This window comes from Liolophura sinensis, chromosome 4 (assembly GCF_032854445.1).
Source record: "Liolophura sinensis isolate JHLJ2023 chromosome 4, CUHK_Ljap_v2, whole genome shotgun sequence".
NCBI lineage: Eukaryota > Metazoa > Mollusca > Polyplacophora > Chitonida > Chitonidae > Liolophura > Liolophura sinensis.
Genome location: NC_088298.1, coordinates 3,157,236 through 3,180,966, shown reverse-complemented (window position 1 = coordinate 3,180,966; position 23,731 = coordinate 3,157,236). Strand labels below are relative to the sequence as shown.

General features: G+C 45.5%; 2 protein-coding genes across 2 annotated transcripts; one reads left to right on the top strand and one right to left on the bottom strand.

The window, feature by feature from the left end:
- Positions 1-3,830: 3,830 nt before the first annotated feature.
- On the bottom strand, positions 3,831-4,941 carry LOC135464880 (uncharacterized). Its single transcript, XM_064742449.1, is given in 3 exon segments — positions 3,831-4,007; positions 4,790-4,839; positions 4,842-4,941. Coding segments are annotated over 3 exon segments (327 nt in total).
- Positions 4,942-21,138: 16,197 nt separating this feature from the next.
- Positions 21,139-22,278, top strand: LOC135464879 (uncharacterized protein F54H12.2-like). The gene has a single exon (XM_064742448.1). The coding sequence runs from the start codon at positions 21,139-21,141 to the stop codon at positions 22,276-22,278; it is 1,140 nt and encodes a 379-aa protein (XP_064598518.1).
- The last annotated feature ends 1,453 nt before the right edge of the window (positions 22,279-23,731 follow it).

The window sequence follows — 23,731 nt, the reverse complement described above, 5'->3', positions numbered from 1 at the left end:
GAGGCAAGACCTGGGAGATCAACTCCTCCATGCTATTTCTCTCAACTCCCTCTGAGGTGAAGAGGCTCTGGTAGAAATCGCATGTGGTCTGCAATAAATCCTTGCCTGGCCGGACTGAACGGCCATCACGAGTTGCTAGTTTACGGATAAGTTTTTCAGTAGCACGCGACTTCTCCAAAGAACAGAAATAGCGAGTGGGGTTCTCGACTTCCAACTGCCACTTGACTCTGGCACGAACGGCGGCTACTTTATAAGCCTGTTGCTCACCAGCCCGCACTTTACGTTTTAGACCTTCCAACAGGTCAACTAGATGGGTCTCCCCATCACTAACTCTTTTAGAGACTTTGTTGTAATCTTTCAGCAGTTTACATTGAGCCCGTTTACGGCGACGTGCCCTAGCCGTACTGTACGACAGTGCCACCCGCTTAAACCCAGATTTGCCCTCCTCCCAGAATTCAGCAGCGGACCTAAAAGAATCCCTCTCTGACATCCAAGCGGCAAAATCTCGCATGTTCTTGTGAAACTCTTCGTCATTCAAAAGGCTGACGTTGAGCTTTCAGAACCCCGGACCTTTCTCTACCCAATCCCCTGAATCAAATTTGGCTGTGACCATAGTATGATCAGACATGGCAGTGGGTTCATGACCTGCTTGAACCATATTTCCAAGGAGATCCTTGCTACAATACACTCTATCCAGACGCGAAGAGTGCGCACCAGTTGGCGAGGTCCAAGTGTATTCATGGGCATCACGGTTGAAGGAACCTAAAAGTATCCGACAGAGAATGTTTTTATCAAAGTTGCCAAGGGAGCAGTAGACGAATCAGAAGCTACTGCGGCCGTGCTTCGCCTATCTATTAGGGGATCTAAGACGCAATTGAAATCGTCGGCCAGGAAGACGTTGGTGTTTTGAATCACCCAGAACACTTTCTAGACCTTGGAAAAACCGACGACGGCCAGGAACATATGTTGGTGCATGTACAGCGACAAACGTAAGATCAAAGCCTGAATACTCCGCCTCAACCTTGACCCAACGACCACCGGAATCAGTGACAGATGACACTATGGTCCCAGAGGCGAGGAAAGAAGCAAGAAACGCAATAGCCCTGCCCGCTCTATGATTCGAGCCGGAAGAGGAAAAGACTTTCCCTTTCACAGCTGTTTCAAACCGGGTCACGTCATTGACGTCAGTAAAGTGCGTCTCTTGTAGAAAAGCAACATCTGCTTTTAACGACCTGAAGGTATGGCCAAGGGAAAATTGCTTCCAGTCCGAAAGCAAACCCTGACAATTTAGTGAGACAACATTCAGAGCCATTATGGATCTATTTAAGTTTTGCTTTTCTCGACTTCTTGTACAGGGCAGCCTTGCGTGCAACCAAGTCCTCCTCGGACAGGTAAATTACTTTCCTCTGTTTCCTGACTTTCTCAATTTTTGAGTCGCGGCGCATGGTCCGGTATGGACTCCTAAAGAAGTGGAGACAGGGATTAAAACCTCGCCTTGATCGTTAGCGTATGCCGTCATTGACTCGTCTAGGTCTTCTCCCGGAACGGAATCATCCATTTCCGATGTCGTGTCGTCCATGGGGATAACCGATCCAGAGGCTTCAATGCCGCTAACTTAGTCTTTTGGGGTGTCTACAAAAATGGCCTCTGAAGCGGTGCTCCATAAGGACTCATTTACATCTTGTTTTGCAATTGGCTGGGAAAAGGTAAATCACTGACTCCACAAGTCTTGTTCGGCAGACTGATCGGTCGAGCTGTACGGAACCAACGGTTCAGTGAAACCCAATGATGCTTCCTCCTGTTTGACCTGGCTAGAAACTGATGAAATACCATCATCTGCATTTTTGTCCACATCATTTTCCTCCTCTTTACGCCCTTCATTCCTACCACCCTCCTGCCCGTTCTTACCATTATCCATAGCATCTTTATCCTTCCCGTCCTCTGCCTCATTCACCTCATTTTTATCATCATTACCCACTACATCATTGCTACTCTCCTGTCCACCATCCGTATCCCCATTAACCATTTCACAATCACCCTCAGCCTCATTACTATCATCGTCATTATCTTCCTGCTCATGTCCTCGTCGTCCTTAGTACCATCGTCCTTATCATTACCATTACCATCCATCGCAACTGCGATATCATCTTCATCTCCACTACTTGTCCCATTGTCGCTACTTTCAGTGTCCAGATCTTGATTACAATTCTTTTGGAAATAACCTTCTTTCTTGCAAATCAAACATTTGTTTTTCAGTGGGCAGTCATTTTTGAGGTGGTCTGTCGCCTGGCACAGGTGACAAGCTCGCACCTGCCCTCTGTACCAGACTGGTAACCGAAAAGATGCTCCCACCCATATGGCTTCAGGAATGGTGGACGAAATGTTGCTTATCCATACTCTCCTAACCCCATTTTGCAAGGTTCTGTCGAATAGGTAACATTCTCGTTCGACAGAGTGCACCGTTCCAAACTGTTTGAGAGCAGCCCCTATCCGTTCATCCGGAATGTCATAGGGGATTCACCTTAACCAAAGTTCTGGATTGCTCAACTTCATAAACCGGACAGTTTACTCCATTAAGCAGCAGGTCTTCATTAAGTAGTTTTGCTTGACATTTCACAGATCCCCAGTAACGTGGACCAAACCCCTCAACACTTTGGGTCCGCTGCCGATGCGTTCCTGCAACCCATGATAAACCTCAATCGCTTTTACATTGCCTTTAATCCGCAATTTAAGGCTGAGAGGCCTTTTAATGCCGAAAGCCTCGCCCAAAGGAGCTACTCGGCTGACACGTCCAACTGTGTTGACGGCCAGTCAGGTACTGCACTGCGTTCTCAACCCCTTGACAGTGGCGAATGAACTTCGTGCAAGAGTGCACGAATTTGCTGCCTGTTAGTGACACAAGCCTTTGTGTGCCCTGCTAGCCCGGGATGAATGGAGCTTGACCGGCCAAGCTGACATTGTTCACTGTCCTATGCTGTAACCTGTATAGGCCTCCAACACAGGCCACGACAACTGGTGCCTGAGCCAAACCGCGCGGGCTGGCCCACCCGCCACCCGCCAAACACCAAAACGTCAAAAAACTGGTCAAAAATATGGAATTTCTGACTACAAACTATATCAATCGAGAGCTCGTGACATCAGAAACACACAAGAAATCACTGGAAATCCAGAGAAACGAAACCTGACAGATGGAGCGATCTGACAACACATCCGACCTCCAAAGCTCTATCTATCTATAGTTTGATTGATGTTGATAGGGTTAGGTCGGTGACGGCGCTAGAATAAGGACGGTGTCTTCTTTGTGTCTTTTCTAGCCTGACGAAGCTGCGTACAACGCCTAAATGGAAAGACTGGGGTAGCCGTCGTCACCGACCTACAAAGCTACATGGGTATACTTCGTAGTATGGTTGCGGATGGTAGGGTCAATGAGGGACGACTGCAGGTGCTGCGAGCGTACACTGAAGACGTCTGTCGCCATGTCAGGGATCCCCGCCCCATTCGGGCGTATTATGTAGAGATTGTTCGCCCCACGTTAATGTACGAAGTGCGACTCCCGTCCAATATGGTCGCCAATAAGTCATGTGACCATGTCGGCCCAACAGATTCGATGCACAACTTCAGGGTATGCAGAAAAACATACTAAAATCTCCTAAACTTTGGCCAAACCTGTGGCCTGAATGGCTTGAACCCCTACAAATAAAACGAGGATTGGTAGAGCACAGCATAAGCCCTATTCTGGCCTGACATGAATGTATTTGTCTGCTAGGACACAGTTACCCAACTAATAATGCAATTTTGTAAATTAGTCAGTATTTAATATTTTGTCATCTTCATATCCAGTGAATAAAGTTGATCTGATATACACATATACTGTCCTCTTCGTTACAAGCAACATCTGTAACTTCCAGAAATGGCCAGTTTCTTGGACCAGGTCTCCGTGGTCTAGATGGTGTCCCATCTGCTTGTACGGGATCCGGATATTCAACAGTAGGGCCATTTCCTCCTACAAAATAGGAGTATTAAAATTTTATAATATACTTCCATCAATAAATTAATTAACTTAATTTTTCATTTTTTTTATATTTCCACTGATTCTATATTGATTAAAATATTCAAACATGATGTATAACATGGAGTATCACACTTCTAGCACAGTGGAGTGAGTGAGTGCTTGATGTGTGTATTATCGTACTTAAGTCTCAAAGTCATATGGCCATGGGAGTCATATGGCCATGGGAGTCATTATATTTACAGTGTTCATTTTACCGTGTTCTTATTACACTGAAAATACGTCAGCCACGCTGGTTTCCTTACTCCGAACTTTAAGCTAAGCGAGCCACCAACAAGTACCACTTTTAACACTAGAACTAATAAATTATGATACAGAAGAACAAATTTCAGTTCGAGAGTTAGAAGGCGCAAACTTTTTTTATTTTACTTTTATCAGTTAACCATTCTAGTTTGACTTAATTTATCTAAATATGTAGAAAATTTGACCCCTTTGGTCTTTTTTTTTAAATTCCCAACAGCAGGAAAGAATACACCCAGGCTATATATTTAAGTTAGGTAGTGCAGGCTGTTTAGAAGACTTAAGAAAATGTAGCACGCTGCCTACCACTGGTATATACAACATCAACAACAACTGCATTCGCGTGCGTGAACCGTTTCATATAACTTTTACATTTACAACAAAAGCACATTGATGTGAAAGTGCTATTAATTACTTTTTTTCTACAATTCTTACATTGGAACACACGGCGTTATGGTTGTTGATACAGTGAACGTTTACCTGTTCGTGGGGCCTCCCTCAGGCTTTAATCCAGCGAGGACATTTTTCAGCTGTGTTTTCGGCTTCGGGAAGAGAATAAACCTAGCATCGCCTAGTCTATCATGGTATCTTTCGTCGGAGTTACAAGTACCTAATGCACAACGGAGAACCATGTCGTCTTTCAGTTCAATAAACTCTTTGGATAACTATTCACCAAGACCCGTATTCATAAAGATTCTTAAGATTCAGCTAAGAATTTATACTTGAGTATGGAAGTTACTCTTAGCTGAGAAAATATTTTAGAATGCACTCATAAAAGTTCTTAACACGATTTCTTAACACGATACTTATCTTTTTATGTTTTCTGAAACGCGAGTCCCGTAGCAACGAGAGTTCTCCAATAATAAAGATATTTTTGGTATATTATAATGTCACGTGAGCAGCAGACGACATTTTGATGTAAACACAAACTGAAATGGAGGAAAAACTAAGAGAAAGCCGAACTGCTCAAACGACGAGTGTTTGAGCCTCGCCAAGTACATGGCACAATACAAAGACATATTGAGGGTGAAGTTGGGTCCAGGATTGACCTCAGAAAAGAACAAGCGGTCACAAGAAGAAGTGGAGAAAAAGTGGCTCAATATTTTCTCCCAAACCAAATATAATATCTCGGCCCATAAGAAAGTGTGCGACGGGTATGTGAAATTAAATTATTTAATTGGAATAGTGTAACTGTGAACAGTGAAACTAACACAATTCAGTTGTATGTACCCGGAATTCGGGAGCTGTCGGATCGATTATCTCTCATAAATGCAGCTAAACATTGACTAGAATTCAAACATTGTACTAATCAAAAATGGCAGAGCATCATTAAAACCGTAGTTCTTACTTGAAGTTGAGGGTGCATGGAGTGTGGTGCACTGAAAAAAATAATATTGCAAGTGATCAGAATGAACGACACATTAAATTAGGATGCTGAACTTGGCCTTTAACTTGAACTTTATATTTTTGTAAAGTGAGTGAAAGCAGTTCATTTATTAAGCTTAAGAATATTTATGTGCGAAGGAAACTGATTTGTTTAATTTAAAATGCAAATGTATCCACTTCTCTAATCTATGTATACTTCCAAACTGTGAAGACTAGATATAAAATTATTAATGAGCTAGGTAGCATTTTTATAATGAGCACTGCCACAGACAAAGGTTCATTCAAATGCACCTATATTTTGATTCATGTCATAATGAATTACGTGTGTAAATGAAATTTTAGAATATGTGAGGATTAATCTAATAACCAGAATGTTCTTAAGTATGGCATCAAAGAAATCACTTTCTGTGTTATTTAGGCATCATACTACAAAAACCGGCCCAGATAGCACAGTTGGTAGAGCGTCCGCTTCGGGACCGGTAGATCCAGGATCAATCCCTGATCGAGTCATACCTAAGACTTTAAGAGAGGAAGTTGTAACTTCCTCGCTTGGCGTTCAGCATGAAGGGGATAGTGCAACGACTGGTTGACCCGTATCAGTATAATGGCTCGGGCGGGGCGGCTTGCTTGCCTTCGGTAAGTCGCCTCATGAGGCAGCACTAAATAAAAGAGCGGTGGAAATCCGTCCTGCAACAAGGAGGCACATTACACGTACATGCACCCTAATGATTCCTTCGTCGTCATATGACTGAAAAATTGTTGAGAACGACGTTAAACCCCAAGCACTCACTCACTCATATTACAAAAATTCACCTAGCAAACAGGCCATTTAACCTGTCCCAACACTTACACACTTTTTATTTTCTCATCTGTTCATGTTTCAAACTTTGACCCGGAGACCATCTCTCGCCCCATTGGCCTATTTGTGTTTTTTTTTATAAACTCAAGAGTCAACTTTCACCGAATTGAAAGTTCTAAGGATTTTTCATATTAATTTCTTTTGCAACTTGACTGGTAGTTAATTTGAAACATAATCTTAATTTATAACACAACATATTGTCAACATCATTGAACGCATCATCAGCTGTAAGTCTAAAATAAGTTGAGATCAAATACAATGAAAGATATTATTATTTGGACATTTTTACTATTTTATTTTATTTTACAGGTGGAGGGCCATCACTAAAGCCATTCAGTGCTATAGCTGAGGTGGTGATGTCCATTCTAGGAGGGAACAATGTCTTGGGGGAGTGGCATGGATTCCCCCTCAACTCAACTTCATGAATCTCAGTAAGTTTTCTCAAAATGCAATGATTAAATAAATAAAATTTGGTATTTATCACAGTGATTCAGATACATGTTGTGTTAAACAAGTTTAAAAAGTTACTAAATCCAATTTTTGTTTTCACCCACTTGTCGTAACTGTAATTCGGGGCCAGGTAATTCCGAATGTCCAGAAATTTCAGCTGCGGTGTGGTGAGGGCCATGTGATTATTGTTCCGCTTAATCACATACTCCAAATCACCGCTCTGGACCAGGTGGGGGTAAAGCTGCTGTTTGATCAAGTTCAGGTCGTAGTTGCCGAAGTTAAAGCCGAGGACGGGGAGTTGGTCCATATATGTAACGAATCTATCCCGAACCCGTCGAGTGTAAGACGGTTTCGTCTCGTTGGGATCGATCCGCTCGTCTAAGTCTGCGCACAAAAAGAACGCTTGCTCGCGATAAAAGCGAGCGCGATAAAGCAAGCACTTGTAATGTTGTTCAGAATTTGCTTGTACCGCACAAAAAGCACGCTTGTTTTATCGCGCCTGCGATGTCAAGCGACGCTTGGAAAGCATAAAGAATCAAGTGAGTGAGTGAGTGCTTGGGGTTTAACGTCGTACTCAACAATTTTTCAGTCATATGACGACGAAGGAATCATTAGGGTGCATGTACGTGTAATGTGCCTCCTTGTATTTACAAGAGCAGCGTCTGGTCAGTTTACAAAAGCTTTGGCCTAGATTGTTCTTTGAAGGTTACATTTTCTTGTTGATAGGCTATTGAATATATTGCAGAGGATATCTATTGAAGTATGCTTTAAGAACATCCCTAACAGTTTTTGAATCATTACATGGCCTCCCAACACGGTCCCAAACTATGCCTTGGTTTTAAACCGAAACTTCGGTGAGGTTTTGCACCATGCCTTCTTTGTCCATTATAGTGTTATGCAGGACACAAACACATTTTACAATGCGATCGGCAAGCAGACGTCTGTCTCCATTTCTTTATTTAGCAAACGCCATTTTGCTACCAAAATTCCAAACGCACATTCCACGGTTTTTCTACATCTTGACAATCTCTTGTTGAAGCAGTCTTCATCAAGAGGGAGATTTGTTCCACTGTAGGGTTTCAAAACATGAGTCATTAGTGGGTATGCCTCGTCAGCAATGAACACAGATGGGGCCACGACATTGGAGTTTGGCAGGGCTGTAGGCTCTGGTATATGCAGTTTTTCTTGCACAAGAGCACGATAAAGGCCCGAGGCTTGAAAAGTACCTCCATCGTTTTGTTTCCCATGTCCGCCAACGTTGATTGTCAGAAATTTGTAATGAGCATCAACAACAGCCTGCAACACTATTGAGAAATATCTTTTGTAGTTTTAAAACATGGATCTTGATTTGCTGGGACAACGGATTCGAACATGCTTTCCGTCTATCGCTCCTAAGCAGTTTGGGGAATTCCAAAGATTGTAAAAGTCATCAGAAGCCGATAGGAATGTTTCCCTGGTTGGAGAGGGCATATGCACTGGTTTCAGCTCATTCCATATACCAGTAACAGTTTCAGACACAACGTGTGCTACAGTGGAGGCACCCACCCGGAAGTTGAAGGCAAGGGTCTTAAAAGATGAACCGGTTGCAAGAAATCTGAAAAAAAGACGTTCATCATATTAGTTGTGTCTCTGAAAGCGACTTTTGAATTGTGATATATATATTTGACTTGCTGGAATGGGGCAATCATTATGACTCAGTTTATGTGAACTTTCATCAGACAATAATATTGTATGCAAGCACTATATCATAAATAATAATGTGCTGTTAATTTTTTTGTTTTCAGAAACTGCACTGAAGAACAAGTGGAAGTCCCTGCGAGACTACTTTGCGACAGAATACAATAAAAGGTCTGTGCCAAGATCAGGAGACGCTGCAAGCAATCACCCACAATCAAAGTGGCAGTTTTTCAATCAGCTTCTCTTTTTGAAAGATATTGTTGCGCCGAGAACTTTATTCGACTCCCTAGATCTGGATAACTTTGAAGGTAATCAACCAAGCCCGGGGATTGCGGATGAGTCTGCAACAGAAGTAGACACCCAGGGCAGCAATGTGGAAAGTCAAGGACCGGACACATTTGAAAATCCTACAGCCTTTGAAGCACCAGAGCCTGGGCCGTTCCAGGAGTTTTCTCCGGGGCCTCCGTCGAGTAAACGTACAAACACAAGAGCAGGACCCGACAAAAAACGCAGTCGAGACAGCTCGGACAGTTACAGGGAACTAAAGTCAAAAAAGAGAAAATGCCGAGCAAACAAATGATGCTGACTTCCAATTCCTCAAATCATTATACCCATACATGAAAATGGTCCCTCAGCACCTGAAACTCTGCGTTCGCAATCAATTACAGTCAGTTCTGCAAGAGTTTGTATACCTACCAACAGTACAACAACGTTCACAACCGTACACAAGCCAACCTCAAGATCTGGATGTACAATTGCGAGATAACACATCGCCCGCATTGTCTTACCAAAGCTATAGCACAGGTTCAACACCTAATAGCATTGATTCCTACACCACTTAGCCAGACTCTCATTGTTTTCATTATGATCGTTAAGACATCAACGCCTGAACAAAAGATATTAAGCAGCGTTTTTGTTAATATGTTGTAATCTTTATGTTGGTTTATTTTTTCAGCTGTTATCATTTCTACACCAGGTACATTCATTTAGAGTGCTGAAGACAAAGAGTCATCAAATGATCCTTAATTTTGTTGTACTCAAATTGTATTTTACACAAGATAATTAATATGCCAGTTAGGCGTAAATGATTTTTTTTCTCTCGCAAGTGGAAAATCATTCTTATTCTTTACGAACAGTGATCTTTTTTAAACATCTATGTTGTTGATTTTATATAATCATTCTATAACTAAGATAGTTTCTGAGTTTGTTGGCTGTTTTCTCTGTTTGTTTATTGTCTTTTGTGAGTAACAACCTTTTTAATCCTACTCTTCTCTCCTAAAATGTCCTCACCATAAGTTTAAAACAAACAAGAGATTTACCTGTTGTAGTTCATAATGGGGATCAATAAACTTTATGATACACGTTTACACAGTCTTAGTTCATTGTGTATGCATGAATATATATTTACAGTTATTACTTCATAATTATATATATATAACTGTATATACTCATACGTTTCAACTAAGGGTGACTCACCTGAGCGTAAGAACTAGACGCTCCTCTGGCAGAATTGGTTGTTGGTGCCAGTTGCACCAGTTCTTTGTTATTTTTGGTTCAATTTTTTCTAAGATATACTTGAATGTCTCTTGGCTCATTCTCAAGTATGACTGGAAACGAGAAGGGCTCCTTTCAAGCAGAGGAAACAAGTGGTGATATTCACCTTCCATTCGCCTCCTTTTATTTATCTCATGAACGCCCATTCTTTTGCGTTTTCCTAGGATAATTTTTCGGCAAAACATTGTCTAGCAACAATAGTTCGTCTTCACTTGAATCCGCCATGGTGCCAAATGACAAAATTCTACCAGTCGCAAGCGTGATTTACAATGTCAATATGTCCACCTCAACGACAAGCAAGCGCTTTCATTTCACGTGCTTGCTTTATCGCGCTCGTTTTTATCGCGAGCAAGCGTTCTTTTTGTGCGCAGACTAACGCGTCCAGGATGTAAGCATAACGCTCGTGGAGATAGGCGCTACTGATCTCGCTGATTTCGTTGAGGTAAGCCATCATTTGCTCGACGAGTGCCTGGGGATCGCCGGTCGAGATGAAACACACGGGGTGGTCGCAGTCCGGTACATTAGAGTTCACACTGACACTCATGGGGATGTGTTGGGCCGTCCATTCCGTCGACCTAGTCACCGCGTCGTCCACCGCGTTCACCGGGGCCAAGTACGCCTCGAAGTCGTAACACGCTCGGTACGGAAAGATGCCATCATCACCGTCCTGGAGTTCAATCCCCATGTCCGCCAACGTTTCGAAAATGGTGGGCTGATTGCGGAATACACCCCCTCCCCCGGGGTACTTTCGGCGAATGGCGTCAGTGCACGTTTGACCGTGCCGTCGTAAGTCCCGCAGTGTATGTGTTAATTGGGAGGATTCGAGGGAAGCAATTACTCCAACTCCAGTTCAGATTTCTTTTTATTGTCCAGATGGAAAAACCCTCTATATCCGGAGGGTTTAATCATGTTCTACATTGGCCGTATCTTATCAGTTTCCTCGTAGCAATCCCGGCGTCGTCTCCCCGCCTTCCGCTACCCAGCAAAACCACAACAACATAGGAGAACTAACATCAAGGGAGGTAACTCACAATCAACCATCGCATCTACACACAGTAGATACCCGTTACATGCATCCCCTCCAGAAATCTATCATGTCCTCAGGATAAGACAGGAATACAAGAAAACAAGAAAAACTGAGGTTTGACACCATCTTTACATAACGCCATACACATTAATGGCAAACAGAACGCGGCAAGTGATATGGATTGGAGTGAGTTCCTGCACCACGACGAGTGCGTCTAACTTCACAGGGCTCAGTTTGTAATCTATGACCTACCAACTCGCCTGACATCTCCTGTTCCATCTGCAGCTTTGATAAGGTAGACTCCCTCGTTTCTGTCCAGGACTTTAAAAAGTGTCTTTCCGAATTCATCCTGAATTTTACATCTACCATGTGGATGCTGCCTCAAATACACTTTGGTGCCAACATGGATGGGCGGACTAAGTAGCTGCTTATAATAACGCTGCTTCTGCTTGCCAAATTTCACTCGAAGCTGATTTTGCACATGTTGACGGGCTTGCCACAGACGACATTGATGCCTTGTGACCCAGTTGTCATGAATGTTCTCGGCTGCTTCTGCATCAACCTCATCTTGGTCTAATCCAATCAGTCTGTCGATCGGGAGAGCTACGTTCTGTCCAAAGAGAAGGTAATAAGGTGTGTATCCTGTAGAACTGTGCGGTGTGGAATTGTAAGCAAGACACAATTCTCCGAGATGTTCAGGCCACTTCCGCTTCTGATCCGCAGGCAGGGTGATGAGCAAGTTGTGCAGGGTCCGGTTGTATCGCTCTGTTTGTCCATTTCCCTGTGGGTTGTACGGGGTTGTTCTGGTCTTCTTTATCCTGTACAGCTTACATAGCTCTTGGATTATCCCAGCCTCAAAACACCTTCCTTGATCACTATGGATTCTTTGAGGGACACCATATTTGGTAAACCATTCACGAACCAAAACTCCCGCGACTGCGGTAGCCTTCCGGTCTCTTGTCGCAACTGCAATGGTAAATTTGGAGAACCAGTCCGTGATAACTAATAGGGTCATTCTACCACAACTGTATATTTTATGTCCTAAGGCTCAGACAGCGCTAAACAAGACTATTTTCTTCAATACGAGAATGAAGATTTGCAGGAGTATGATATACAAGACAATAACTGCTAAAATGTACTAGTTTGGCTTTAAAAAGGAGTCAAATAACATGCTTTATGAATTGATTTGGTTTTGTGGTGTTGGTAAAATGACGTCCCACAGTGAGTTTTGTATTAAAACATTACTTAAAATGCTCTTTTTTGTGGAATTTCTATCTCCAGCCAAAACCAGTTGTTGCCGTTAGCATTGAATAATATATGTAATAAGAAAACTACGTTGAAAATGTACAAATGCATTAAATACAGCCTGTGAAAATGATGTCCCTTAGTGCTCTGTCAACTACGTTACCATGACACTTTCTGGTGAGCTTAACAGAGTTACATGCCCTTGATGACAATCAGATCCCCCAGGGCAAAGGCGGGAAATTGCTGATCTTCAAAGTCAGGTTTGGTAAGTTTCTATGCATTTTTCGCCAAAAACTGTTGATCAATGGCTCAAAATAAATGGTCTGTCACTTAAATATGTCAACTATGTTACCATGATATTTTGCCAATCAAAGGTTTTACCTGAAAAAGTAATTAACAGTCTAATATATCTGATGTAATCAAATGCCTTTTACCTTAAGTAACTTCCATTGTCTGTGTACAGCACGGAGTTGTTGTTGTTTTTGTGCAGTTCTGTCAACTATGTTACCCTGTACCTGGTGACATGTGGTAACGTTGTTGACATTTTAGATTGAAAGCTAAAGCGTAACCTAATACTATTTATTCTTATCAGAGCAGTACGTCATAAAAGTCTGTTTTTGTTGCAGAAGAACTTTTCAAGAAGCATATACGGCAGGAATATGCCTCTATCTGCTGCAGAAAAACAGCGTCGATATAGACAACGTCGAGATGCAGATCCTGAGCGCAGAAATAACTTCTTACAGAAAGAAAGACGGAGATGGCATGAGTAGTTGAGAATGTGGCTTTGGTGCCGTTTTGGGGATCCATTTTTTGTGGTTTTGGGGATCCATTTTTGTGGTGATGTGATGGTGACGTCACCCCTTCGATGAGTTCGATTAGTTTAGCATTCGCTGGAGAAGTTTGGTGGGTTTTTTCCACGCCGCGGGGGGTATGTGTATAGACTAGTGTGATATAGTGAATAGTATAACCGTATAACAGTATAGGGAAAAAAGAGAGAAAAAAAAGAGGCAAAACGTCGGCTTGTTAAGTCGAGTGGGACAGCTCGAAAAGTGCTCCCTGGCGCCAAAACGGACCAATGGGTGAGCCGGATTTGCCCCAAAACTGCCCAATGGGGGGCCCGCAAAACGGACCAATCGGCGTGCGAGAAGGGGTTACGTAAGAAAAAACGAACCAATCAGCGTGTGGTTAATTTCCGCGTGGATAGGATAAAAGCCGGTGAAGACAGCGACCGGCAGCATGGGTTCCAGCGCACGTTAATATTCGAGGAAATGAAATTGCAGATCAGGCAGCAAAATCGAGCCTACGAAAATATGAACAAGATATAGACGTTCCCCTGAGCCAAAATGAAATATATACATTGATCAATACCCAAATTAACAATCAGTGGAAAGAGGAATGGGATAAAGAATCCCGCGGACGGTGGCACTATAAAATATTAAACGGAACGATTACAAAATTAAATTCGTTCCAATTATTGAATAACCAAGATGACAAAAACATATCACGCCTGAGACTAGGGAAAACAGGGCTCAAAGCACATCTAGCAACTATAATCCAAAATTCTTCACCAACTTGCCCAGCCTGTCAAGAGCATGATGAAACCATAGAGCACTATTTGCTACAATGTATTAAACGCAGTAAAGAACGAAGACGATTGGCAGAATGCCTGCAAATCTACAAATGTGAACTTGACCTTCAGACTATCCTTAACCCCAAACCACACCTGAGAGCACAAATATTCTCCTTACTAAAAGAATACATCAAATCGACGGGTTACGAAAGCAGAATCTGATAAAACATAATTGAGCAACAACGGCGATACCTTGATTCTGAGGGCCGTTTCTGCTCTAGTCAACAATACGTCACCTTCTCTGATTAAAAACGGTGCATTTTCCGTAATTACCAAACACATATACTAACAACGGCGATACCTTGATTTTGAGGGCCGTTTATTCCACAGATACATAATTCCTCCCTACAACTTTATCCCCAACTATATGGGCGATACCTTGATCTTGAGGGCCGATAAAACGTCCATGAAACCAACCTGCAAAAACATAGCACACGAAAACAATGTAACCACAAAAGTTGTTAACTGTAGTAATTAATAATATTTCTCCATTAACTAATCTGCCCTCTTATTTGTTGTTATTTATCTATTCTTATTAGTTGATATTTATTCTCTATTTATTTACAAATGTGTATATATCATACGAGGGCAGACCCTCTATCAATTTCTGATTGGTAGCTATACCACTAATTTGCTCCTAAGTATCTGTTTTTATCAAATATCTTCTTGCTTAAGATATACATTATCTCATAAACAAAACCCCTTCGCAAATCAAAAATACAACTATCTTGTATATTTCTTTTCTCTATTTGTTTTCACAGGGAAAAAAAAAAAAAAAAAAAAAAAAAAAAAAGGATGAAAATCTTTATTATCGGCAGCAGTTACGTTCATAGGCTGGAGAATAGTATCCTTCGAAATTCGATCCCAAACTCTAGAATCGACTTTGGAACAGGCCATGACATTCGGTTTCTTTATTTTTTGGCATTGGGGGAGCTAGAGTTGGGACACTTAGATGCTCTGGAAGATTGGAAAGTCTCCTTCAGGAGACAAAACCTGACCTAGTTATCCTCCACATTGGGGGAAACGATGCGGACTCTCACAAATCAGCAATTTGCGCTGATATTTTAGACTATGTTGGTGCACTTAAATCGAAATTCCAAATTCCAAGGATCTACATCAGCCAGCTTCTTTACCGTCAGGTAACTCGGCGAATTTCGGTCCACATTTATAATACAAAAAATCCATGAAATTAACAAGAAGCTGACAAACAACCAATTGGCCACCTTTTGGAGACACCGGGGACTGATCCGACCACAAAAGCAAATTCTAACCAACGACGGAGTGCACCTAAACACTCTAGGCCAGGAACTGTTCTACCGGTCTATGAAACGTGCTGTCTGCGCCGCCATGGGAGGCCACAAATAAAAATTGGAAATAGAGAAGGAAATCAATTAAAGAAGAAGACAGGGAAAACAATAAGAAGACCCATGGGGCCAAAGAAACTTAACAACCAGGAAACGAAGACCAGAAACATGAAAGACATCATGACAATAGGACTATCTCTTGCTTCAACTAAGTGGATGAGGCCTGACATCCTTGCTCCTCATTTATACTTGTCGCACCTGTTACAGGCACAGGTTTCCAGTACGCTGGTTTTTCCTGGACGGCGTCCGGTATAAGTGGCGGGAGCTCCTTAACTCCACGCCACTGAGGAGGAAGCAAGAGAACAAAACTGTTAACCAATAAATAAAGGCACTACTGTTGTTTTCTCTCTGTGTAAATTTCTGTATAGGCAACTCATTGTAATTCTTTAATGCAGATCTATGTATTTCTAATGTAAAGATAACGTTAATCCCTGTAAATAGCTTACTATTTATCCCCTTTCTGTTAAATGACCATGGCAGCATTTGAACCTATACAATAAGCCGTAATATGCTACCACAAAGAGGTTGATCCCACCAATTGACTCATGTACATATGTAAATAGTATACCAACGCACTGCTGTTATGTAACCAAAATATTCATATGTTAAAAAAAATAAGTAAATAAATAAAACACTGATTTGATGGGCCACGATATCCGCCAGGAAAGTGGCCCTAAAACCAGTAAATAAACAAAAAAAAACAGACCGGCAGCCTCAGACGCACCTGACGCTCTACCGGCCTGCCTGCCTGCCTGCTGACGACCCGACCTACTGATCTGCCAAGAAAAGAGAAGAGACCGCCACACGACCTACCTATCTACCTGTACCTGCCTACCTACCTACCTGCCGAGATGAAACGTTCCACAACCGTGAACCCCCTGCATGTTGCCGTCAGGATGAAACGATCAGCGTCTGTACCTGCCCGGCTATCCACCATAGCCGAACAACAACAACAGCCTCCCGAGAAGAAGAGGAAGGTGTGCCTGCCCTTACCCAGCGAGGTTCTTGCCAAATTACAGCTGGCCTCCTGGCTGTGGGTGGGGGTGTGTAGAGACGAGACGATTGAGATTTGCCAATCACCGACAGACCCGAACGCTCCACCCAAACGCGTCAGGCTTGACGGGGTGGGGTGTACTCGGCTCAAGACCCTGGCTGCTGATCTACCTGAGGCGGGTTTACCTGTGCGGGAGCCACTCTCCAACGGGTACTTTCTGTCCACGCTGAGGAACTCGGAGGGTGTCCTGTACGTTCATGTGAAGAAATGGCGAACCTACCAGCCGAACGGTCGACTCTACCCGACGAGTGAGGGTATCACGCTCAAGTACTGGACTTACTGGCAAAAACTAGTCCAGGCCATGCCCGACATCGACGCCTTGGTGCTGGTGGTGATCGAGGCTGGCGATAACGACGACATGCGAGAGTCCCAAGACCCCCAAGACCCGGGGATGGAGATGGAGATGATGGAGACGGAGGAGGGGAGGAAGACTGGAGAAACTGGAGGTGAGGTAAATGCTGCTAGGAGTGCTGCTTTAACCGCTGCTGTGACGGCTGCTGATGAGGAGACTGCCGATGATGCGACTACCGCTGCTACTGCAACCCCAAGCATCCCCGACATCCCAGTGGAAAAGGTGGAAAAGGTGGAAAAGGCGGAGCCGTTAATCCCTGAGCTTGAGACGGCGCTAACAGCCTTGCTGTTGGCAAGCTTACGATGTAGCTCTCCAACCTCACCTTCTCAAGTTACAGCGCGATGTGTACGGTCAACAATCCACCAACACCACGAGTGATCCATCTCCTCCCCGACCTCCCTTGCTGGAGAACCGAGAGCTGGCCCTGAGTATCGTGGACGAGGCCCGTATGCGTTACCTGAAAGAGGGAACTGTGTTGGTCAAGTTCATGCGCCAGGCCCGTAAGGCAGCCTCCCTCCCGTGGGCTGTGGAGAAGAGTGTGAAAGACCAACTGCGGCAGTTTTTAAATGAGACGCCGATCAACAAATCGAACCCGGCATTCGCCCAGATGTACGTGGAGTATTTGATGACAGCCAACAACCTCTCCGTACCTGACGAGCAGCCTACAATCCGACCTAACAACCAAGCCAACCAGGCTACCCAGGCCACCCAGACGATGACCGAGTGAGTGTGTTTTTGTTTTAACCGCACCACCCTTAACCAGCTTTTTTTTTTTATTTCCCCTTCATGCATTCTCGTTTTGTTTTACCTATGTGTGTTTTTTTTACAGGAAGATGACTAGGGTGGTGCGCGTTATAAACATTGACCAGTGTCGGGACTTTCATATTGGCGATACAATCGTCATCACGAGACATATCTCACCGTGACAAAAAAATAATGGACACTTACAGCATGCATTTATTCGTTCATTCGTTGATGTGTTCACTGTTCGAGTTCGAAAAAATAAATAAAAAAAGTTTTCAGGTTGACGACCCTGGTCTTTTGTGTTGTTTATTGTCTTTACCTGTTTGTTCACGGATAGTTTATCTTTTTTTTTTTTTGTACGCCACAGCAATCTAGGCTGTGGAAAAACAGAACCAAATCTGTCCGCGGTATGTAAAACATACCTACATCCTTACCGACAGGACCAGCCCATCATTATATGACTAAAACGTCACAACCGGCAGACAGATAGCCAGGACAGACACAAGAAACAAATATCCATTAAAATTTACAGTAAAACTTCCGTCCAGGGCGGACACAGTACGTGCGCGAGGCCTTTGAAGATGCCACGGCTGAACCTCACGGGTATTTGCTGGTGGATTTCAAGCAAACCACACCCGATCACCTGCGACTTCGCACCCACATGTCCCCCAGGGAGATTCAACACGCCTATCTCCCCAAGTCATAACACCAACTTTGAACCTACAATCTGTCACATCAGTTTGTTTTGGCTGGCTGGTGGGCTGGCTGGTGGGTGGGCTGGCTGACGTGTCAGCTGACGGATTGGTAAAACAGTGTATTATTGCGGCGAGCGGTGACTATGTCAGTGTGTCATCATAAACACAACACGCCTATCTCCCCAAGTCATTATACCAACTTTGAACCTGCAATCTATCACATCAGTTTGTTTTGGGTGGGTGGGTGGGTGGCTGGTTGGTGGGTAGGCTGGTGGGTGGACTGGCTGACATGTCAGCTGACGGACTGGTAAAACAGTGTATTATTGCGGCGAGTGGTGACTAGGTCAGTGTGTCATCATAAAACTTTGAACACACAGTCTATCACCTCAGTTGCTCTCATGACGACTACCCGTGATGAGGTCACGCCGTCTCCAACGTTACGGTCCCTTATTAACCCTGCTCGCGCGAGCCACCCCCTCTATTCGTCAGGCTGTGCTGCGGGGTAATCCAGGATTACTCCGGTGCTTGTGTGAATGTGCTAAGAATGTGTTAAATGGAAACGTTCCACTCTCGCCGGCTCAGAAGGTGAAGTTACAGCGACACAAGACGGGTCTTCGCACTTTGGTGAAGAAAAGTGTTCCCCTGCATAAGAAAGGCCGGATTGTTCAATGTGGTGGATTCCTGCCACTGCTACTCGCACCCCTCCTCGCCAAAGCCATTGTACCAGCCGTTCTCGGGGGTGTTGTCGGCGGTGTCGTTAAGGGTGTCACTAGTAAGGCTATAGCTGGTGGCAGGTAATGCAGCACGCCAAGAAAATGGCCTTGGTCGAGCCACGGCTCTTAGAGACGCTCACACGACCTTCACCTACAGCCCACCCACCCCCAGCCTACCCCAGCTCCCCATACCCCGTGCCCAGTACGGTGAAAGCCCTCAACACGCTCGATCAAGAGATGGCCTCGATCCTCCACGACAGGACTCTCTCGGACGAGGAGAAAATACAGCGATATCACCACACCCTTCAACGGTACCGAACGTTTCAAGATCAATACCAAATCGGGCAGCGACCGAGTTCGATCCCACCTCAGGCCAAACCCACAGCCAGTCGTTTTTTGAGCGAGGCGGATAAGGCGATGGTAGACACCCCAACCCAAACCCTCCAGCCTACCACCCCTACCACCCCTATCCCCTCACACGAGCGCTCAATACCCCGGGATCACTACCGAGCTTGGGTGCGGGAAAAAATGAGCACACCCGCCGAGCTGGGGAATCCCCCGACCGAGCTGGGGAATCCCCCGATCGCCAGAACCCCGACCATCCAACATAAAAAAAAAACAGGCCCTCCACAACCGCCTCTAGTTCCACACACACCACACCAAAGCGACCCAAGAAGACGCGACGAGGCCAGCGACCTGAATTCCGGCCCGCTTTATCTATCATACGCCCGCTCAGGTGGAGTCCCTATTAATTAAATACAGGCGCCAGAGGACAAAACGATCAGTCCACCTGAGGGAGATCATCTCACCCACACCATGTTTTACGTGACGCTACCCAGTAACAGCTGGCTGGACTACTTCCCCAACAATACCTTGACGCGTTTCACCACCCAATTACCCCGCCCCATCCATTTGACAGGTGACTGGGAATGTGGGCTGGTCGAAATACAGTATCCCCGGACCTGGTTTAACGTGCGGGCAGGTGAAGTGTGGTATACCATAGACTCCCCAAAGGACTCGCACCACGGTACGCATAAGCTCATATTACCAGCCGGCTACTACCCGACACCCAAAGACCTAGCCCGGGGGTTGACCAAATTCTTAAGCGGGACAGAGATCCGCGATCTCCAGGAACACGCCGGGGACTTAACGTTTGAGTTCGACGATATGCAGCGGAAATACAGCGTGCGGTTTGATAAACCACTGGGGCTTGGTTTCAGCCCACGGCTAATGCAACTCATGAATTTACCGTACGGATGGCTCATGGGACCGGCGGACCTCATGTATGTCGGTGCCGAGGATTTAACGATCAGCACACCCACGCTGTACGTGTACACAGACATTATCGAACCGCGTGTGGTGGGGGACACGTTGGCCCCGCTGTTGCGGACGGTTACCACGGAAGGGCAGTATGGGGAGCACGTCTCCAAGACTTTCCAACACGTGGAATACATCCCCGTGCAGTCCAAACATTTCTCGACGGTGGACATTGATATTAGGGACGACACGGGTCAATCCGTCGCATTTGAACGCGGTAAAGTGGTGCTCACACTTCACTTTCGACAGCGGCGTGCTTTACCCTTGCAAAAATGGCATCACAGCAGGCTTACATCGACTATTACACCAAACAAGCCGGTGGAGGTGGCTTACCTGTGTTTCGGGGTGTGGCTGTCCAGCGCGGTCACGGTTTGCTGGGCGGTCTCAGCAAACTCCTCCCACAACCCTTGTTAACCTCGCCGGCTGTGAAAGCACTGGGCAAAACGGCGTTACGAACCGGACTGCAAGTCGTGGGGGACGTGCTGAGTGGGGGCGTGTCACCACAACAGGCTTTGAAACGACGCGGTTTGGCGACTGGAAAACAGCTGCTGGTCAAAGCTAGTCGCTACGCCCGACAGCGGTTACTGGGTGAGCCTATAAAACGGAAGACACCGCGCGTCACGCCCACTCGTCACCGACACGTGGGACTTAAAAGACGTGCCGTCAAGCCCAGAAGAAGACACATCAAAGCTCGAGCCACATCGAATGCCCTGAATCCACCGGATATTTTCAGCTAAACACACACGCGCACATACACAAGCCATGGCTCTTCCCCACCCCGAGTGCTGCCCGTCCGTCAGCAGTGAGTTTGATTTGTGGACCTTACCCCCGACCGACACCAGCGTTCGAGAAGGCCGCTGCGATGCTTACAGCCCCATCGCCAGCCTGAGTGATGTGGGACCTGTGGAATTTGTCATCACCAACGCTGACGCAGACACTTACTTGGCCTTGGCCAACACCATGCTGTACGTGAAAGCAAAAATCCTCAACAGGGACGGGACGGCTGTGGCGGCTGACAAGAAGGTGGCTCAGACTAACCTGTGGATACAATCCATGTGGCGACAGGTCGACGTCTCCCTGAACGATAAACTCATCACGCCGTCCACCAACATGTACCCATACCGGGCTTACTTGGAGACATTGTTGTCTTACGGTAAAGAGGCTAAAAAGAGCCAGCTGTCTGCTGCCTTGTGGTATGCGGACACCCCAGGAAAGTTTGACACGATGACTGACACCAACGATGGGTTTGTCGATCGGCTGGAGTGCACGGCTGAAAGTCGGTCGGTTGACATGCTGGGTCGCCTGCATTGTGACATGTTCCTACAACACCGACACCTGCTTAACAACGTCACTGTCCGCATCCGTCTCACCCCGGCTAAGGATTCGTTTGCTTTAATGTCGGATGAAGCCACTCCCGGCTACAAGACTCGCTTGGAGGAGGTCTTGATCTTTGTGCACAAAGTGAAAATCACCAGCGGTGTACAACTGGGGCATTTGAAAGCCTTGGCCAAAGCTCCTGCCAAGTACCCAATCCGCCGCGTGCTGACCAAGTATTTCTCTGTCCCTAGAGGTCACACCCTCATCAATGAACAAAACCTCTTTCTGGGCAGCTTACCGACACGTTTAGTGGTGGGGTGTGTGAGCAACAAGGCTTTTGACGGGGACTACACTAAAAACCCGTTTCATTTCCGACACTACTACACAAACTTCGTCGCCTTGTACGTTGGCGGTTGTCAGATTCCAACCAAGCCCCTGACACCCGACTTTGAGAACGAGAATTTCATCCGCACGTACATGAACCTCTACCCACACGGGGAAAGCGTTCCACGACGAGGGAAACAATATCAAGCGCACCACATTCGCCGAAGGCCACACGCTCTTTTGTTTCGACTTGACCCCTAGCCTCCACGATGACCACCAACTGAACCTGGTACAAAAAGGGGATTTGCGCCTGGAGATGCGGTTTGCCAAACCACTGCCGGAAACCATTAACGTGGTGTGCTACGCTGAATTCAGAATATCATAGAAATAGACCAAAGCCGAAACGTGCTCTGTGACTTCGCCAGTTGAACAGCCAAAAAAACAAACAACAACATGGACACGGTGCAATTGCGACGTGTGCTACAAACAGACGTGTTTACCCGGGCTGTTGGTGGGGCAGGAGGTGGGGTCTACCCTCGGGATCATCTCCCCTCACTCTCCTCACGCCCCACCCCTAGGATGCCCTGGACCCTCTGGGCCTGCATCATTAACACAGACACGTGCTTTCGCCCAGGACGACTTTGGGTCGCCGTCTTCATAGACCAGTGGTCCAACCCACCCCATCTCCGGGGCGAATACTTTGATTCCTACGGACTCCCACCCCTCTACCCCGATATCACCGCTTGGCTTAACCGGGGAACACACCACTGGACGTGGAACGATCGGCGGCTGCAGAGTCTGGACACGACCGTGTGCGGTCAATATTGTGTGTATTACTTAACCCAGCGAGCTCGAGGCCGTCTCATGGATGCTATTGTACACACGTTGGACACAGCGTGCACGAACTACGATAATGACTTACGGGTGTTCGATTGGGTGGAGCGCCAGTTTGGGATTCATCCCTCGTTTTTTTTCCACACCCATGGACTGTAAAACATACATCAAATAACATTCTTTCTTTCCAGTTCGATGTGTTATGCATTCCACGCTCTTGTTTTCCCTGTTCGACCTGTTACCCCATACAGTATGGAATAAAATTTAAAAAAAGAGACTATGAGACTCACATACCGTGGTGGTTTGACTTTTTTCTTTATTATTATGAGGACTACCACAACAGCATGCAGGCCAGCTATAGCACACTGACACACTGACCCAGTCACCGCCTGTTACATCGTCATACATTGTTGCGTCATACATTGTTACCAGGCTGTCTGCGGTATACCGGCAAGGCGCCGCTCGGCAACAATGTATGACGATGTAGCAGGCACGGCAAGTCGGGTCAGTGTGTCAGGCAATTACGGCTGCCGGCCCGCCGGCCCCCGCTAGGCGTTTTTAACTTTTTAACGTACGTACCACTGCGAATGATAAAACACATGAAAAAAATTGTACAATTAAAAAAAAAATGGGAAGACTGTGTCTGGTGTAGGGCTTCTTTTTTGGTTGGCCCTGAAAAGGGCCGTGGGAAGTGTTACAAGAGCACAAGACCACAGGAGCCGGGTGTGTAGAGTATCCATAGCACCGTTCTACAGATCTAAATAGGTGGTGCTCACCCCGTCGGGGAGCACTTTTCGCTTCCCGTAAAAGTATGTGAATGCGTCTTTGTGTTGGGTATACGAGTACATCGTATTGCCCCGCATCCGCATCCGCATCCCCG

Bases quoted from the DNA above. Each gene is read 5' to 3' on its own strand.
- LOC135464879 (XM_064742448.1), top strand. From the start codon at position 21,139: ATGGCTCTTCCCCACCCCGAGTGCTGCCCGTCCGTCAGCAGTGAGTTT.